The following is a 4284-nucleotide window of genomic DNA, read 5'->3' as shown; positions in this document are numbered from 1 at the left end:
CTACAACAGTAAATTGAATCTAAAATCTTTAAAAGAAAAAAAAAAATGTCAATCCCATACTAAACACCTTTAGTTGGGAATTACACAGAACTAATTTTATTTCTTAAATTCTCCCCCAAAATTGAAAACAGAGGCATTCATATGAATTATTTTCTTAAGCCACTATTGCCTTCATATCAAATCAAAACCAAATATGATGCCACAAGAATGGAATACGTGTGTATACATATCAATGAACATACACGCGTGCATACACACACACACATATATAAGTATATATATTATGCATCATGACACCACCAATAAAACAATGATAAATTCAATCAAGCATATGACTGTCTAATATTTTCAATGACAACTATATAATATAAAATAAAGAATATGAAGACTAGATCACTATAAACAGATGTGCTTAGGGAACAAAATTATAATATTATTATGATATGCACAGTGTTATAAAATTCTAGAGTTTAGACTGATTTATTATTCCTTACCCAAATTTCAATTTTTTTTTGTTTCTTATTTTTTAATGTAATTTTTAAATTAGCATAGAAATATCTTTCCTTAAAGCATTATCAGGTATGCTAAGATTTGTTGGGCTTTCTGTCTATCATCCTGTTCTCCTACCCTGTCCTTATTGAACACTTTCATCCCCAATCATAACCCTTCTACATTATATTACATGCCTTATTTTATTCTATCAAATCTTCTCCCTTTAAGCCCCTTTATTCACCATCCTGGGTTACTTCCTAGTTTTCTGGCCTCTAACCACATTCACCTCTTCAAAGTACACAAAATCCAGGAGCTTTAAATGAGAGAGAAATTTCAGTGAATGTATTTCTGAGCCTGGATTACCCTACTCAACACAATATTTTGCAATTCTACTCATATTTCCTGCAAATTATATAATTTCATTTTTCTTCCTTATTTGTACTTGTATTTATTTTTTTCTTCTCATGTAATACACACCAATTACAGTTTCCTCTCCCTCCACTTATTCCAGTCCACTCTTGCACTTTCCCTCTGTCACTGATACACTGTTCTTACATTTCACTACAGAAAAGAACAGACTTCCCAGGGATATCAACCCTACATGACATAACAAGTTAAAGTAAGACTAGGCACAAACCCTAAAATCAAGGTTAGGTAAGGCAACTCAGAAGGATCAAAAAGATCCCAAGAGCAGTCAAATGAATCAGAGGCATCTATACTTCCACTGTTAAGAGTTAGGTAACACAGTCACTAAAAGAGGAATATGGTATATACTTGCTCATGTATGGATTTTAGACCTAGAGCAAAGGATCACCAGCCTATAATTCACACCACCAGAGGAACTAGGATACAAAGTGTATTCTAAGAGATTCATATAAAGTCCCTCACAGAAGGGGGAAGGGACAAGTCCCCCAGAACACATGGGAAGTGGTGGGGGGTGGGCAGGGAATGGAGAGAGGAGTAGGAGAAAGAGAAATGGAGGAGAGGAAAGCATGTGCCACTAGGGAGATTGAGTCACGGTAGGAATAGAAGACAGGAGAGAGAGAGAGAGAACATAAAAGAGAGAGACAATATTGGTTTGAAGATAAAATTGAACACAAAGAAAGGTCTAGAGAAATACAAGACTGCCGCCAAGTAACAATTTGAGCATCCGTAGAAAGGCTACCATAAATGCCCTTCCCAGATAGTGAGATCAACAACTAACTTATCCATGGAGCCCTCATCTAATGCCTGTTGGAAACAGGAACAAACACCCATACATAAACACTGAGTCTAACTACAACCCAGATTCAGATGGAGAGGACAAAACCAGGTGGCAGAAACACATAGAGACAGCTTACCTGAACAAGGAGGAGCTAACAGGCCACTAGACTGATAGCTGGGAAGCCAGCATGGGACTGACTCAGGCCCCACTGAGTATGGGTCTCAGCCAGAAGGACTGAGCAGTCTAAGGGACCTCAGACAGTGGAGCCAGGATGTATCTCTGGTGCACAAAAGGACCTTGCTAACACATTCCCCATGGAGGGATAACTGCCTTAACCTAGAGGCAGGAGGGAAGCCCTAGTCCCTACTTCACATGACCTGTCAGATCTACATGACCCCAACTGGATGGCATTCCCCTACATATGAAATTTCGTAGTGGGATGGGATGGTAGGGTGGGTAGGGTGCATTTTAGAGGGCAGAGAGGGTAAAAGAGAGGGAGGGAGGGAAGAAGGGAGGGAGGGAGGGAAGGAGGGAAGGAGAGGGAACTGGGATCGACATGTAAAATAATAAATTAATTTAAAAAAAATGCTTTGACTCCAAAATTTAAGTTCAAGGACAAGTTACTGGTGGAAAGGATTTCTATTTTTGTTTCCACAGAAAATGAAAAGCAGTGTATTCCTTCCAGACTAATGTGGTTTGATCAAGCCAGACCACCTGAAACAGAGTACCAGGTGATCCTACATTCAAAACAGCTGGACGAAGCAGTCTTGCAGACTCCAGCCAGGATTTCTGCATCCTCTTAGAATCCCCCATGACAGCGCCCTTTACCAGCAGGAAGTAGTTTGGAAAGAACGATGCCCAAATTCCTAAAGATTGTCTATAAATGTTTGTTTTCATTGATTATATTTAAAAAAGAAATGTATTAAAAAATAGTAGGAAAAAAAAAAAAAAAAGACTAGTGCTTGTCAGTGCCTGTCACTAATAACCGTTTGCTGAGTTGATAGAAGTGTGATGTTTAGTGATTCTTTTTCTCATGTCATCTTACCTTGATTGCCTTTTGAATATTAATGCACGAGTCTCTTATGGTCATCTGCAACTTGTTGACCCGTCCCATCTCCTTGACAAGGATGGTGTTCATGCTCTGAATGTAGGTTGTGGGGTATCTCCTCATTGCAAACTCCACATCAAAGTTGTTTGGAAAAAACAGAGAAAAGCAGTTTAAAAAAAATAAAAAGGAACTCTCTGCTCCTCCCTGTTCTAGAGACAGCCGCATCTTTTAGTGCAGTGCCAGCCTCGTTTCTGAGACACAATGGTGAAGGTCGGAGTGAACGGATTTGGCCGTATTGGACGCCTGGTTACCAGGGCTGCCATCAATTCTGGCAAAGTGGACATTGTTGCCATCAATGACCCCTTCATTGACCTCAAGTACATGGTCTATATGTTCCAGTATGACTCTACCCACGACAAGTTCAAGGGCACAGTCAAGGCTGAGAATGGGAAGCTTGTCATCAACCGGAAGGCTATCACCATCTTCCAGGAGCTTGATCCCGCCAACATCAAATGGGGTGATGCTGGTGCCGAGTATGTTGTGGAGTCTACTGGTGTCTTCACCATCATGGAGAAGGCTGGGGCCCACTTGAAGGGTGGGGCCAAGAGGGTCATCATCTCTGCCCCTTCTGCTGATGCCCCCATGTTTGTGATGGGTGTGAACCATGAGAAATATGACAACTCCCTCAAGATTGTCAGCAATGCTTCCTGCACTACCAATTGCTTAGGCCCCTTGGCCAAGGTCATCCATGACAACTTTGGCATTGTGGAAGGACTCATGACCACAGTCCATGCCATCACTGCCACCCAGAAGATTGTGGATGGCCCCTCCGGGAAGCTGTGGCGTGATGGACGTGGGGCTGCCCAGAACATCATACCTGCATCCACTGGTGCTGCCAAAGCCGTGGGCAAGGTCATCCCAGAGCTGAATGGGAAGCTCACTGGCATCGCCTTCCACGTTCCTACCCCCAATGTGTCCGTCGTGGATCTGACATGCCGCCTGGAGAAAGCTGCCAAGTATGACGAAATCAAGAAGGTGGTGAAGCAGGCATCCGAGGGCCCACTGAAGGGCATCCTGTGCTACACCGAGGACCAGGTTGTCTCCTGCAACATCAACAGTGACTCCCACTCTTCCACCTTTGAAGCTGGTGCTGGCATCGCTCTCAATGACAACTTTGTAAAGCTCATTTCCTGGTATGACAATGAATTCAGCTACAGCAACAGGGTGGTGGACCTCATGGCCTACATGGCCTTCAAGGAGTAAGAGCCCATCCTGGACCATCCACCTCTAGCAAGGACATGAGCAAGAGAGAGGCCCTGGCTGCTGAGCAGTCCCTGTCCAACAACCCCCAACAATCCCCGACATTAATCTTCCTCATAGTTTCCATCCCAGACCCCCAGAATTAAGGGAGCCCTGCTCTCTTGAGTACCATCAATAAACTTCACTGCACCTGTCAAAAAAAAAAAAAAAAAAAAAAAAAAAAAAAAAAAAAAATCTGAAAGGGACCACATTGCCCCTACTTAAAGACAATAGACAATAT

The 4284-nt window shown here is 42.5% G+C and overlaps 1 protein-coding gene across 1 annotated transcript; it reads left to right on the top strand.

Moving 5' to 3' along the window:
- The first annotated feature begins 2937 nt into the window (after window positions 1-2937).
- Window positions 2938-4022, top strand: LOC127223390 (glyceraldehyde-3-phosphate dehydrogenase). Its single transcript, XM_051185935.1, has one exon. It carries the CDS (start codon window positions 3006-3008, stop codon window positions 4005-4007), a length of 1002 nt encoding a protein of 333 aa, XP_051041892.1. The 5' UTR covers window positions 2938-3005; the 3' UTR covers window positions 4008-4022.
- The last annotated feature ends 262 nt before the right edge of the window (window positions 4023-4284 follow it).

Source organism: Phodopus roborovskii, unplaced genomic scaffold, assembly GCF_943737965.1.
Source record: "Phodopus roborovskii unplaced genomic scaffold, PHOROB, whole genome shotgun sequence".
Taxonomy (NCBI): domain Eukaryota; kingdom Metazoa; phylum Chordata; class Mammalia; order Rodentia; family Cricetidae; genus Phodopus; species Phodopus roborovskii.
This window is presented reverse-complemented; position numbering and strand designations above follow the sequence as displayed.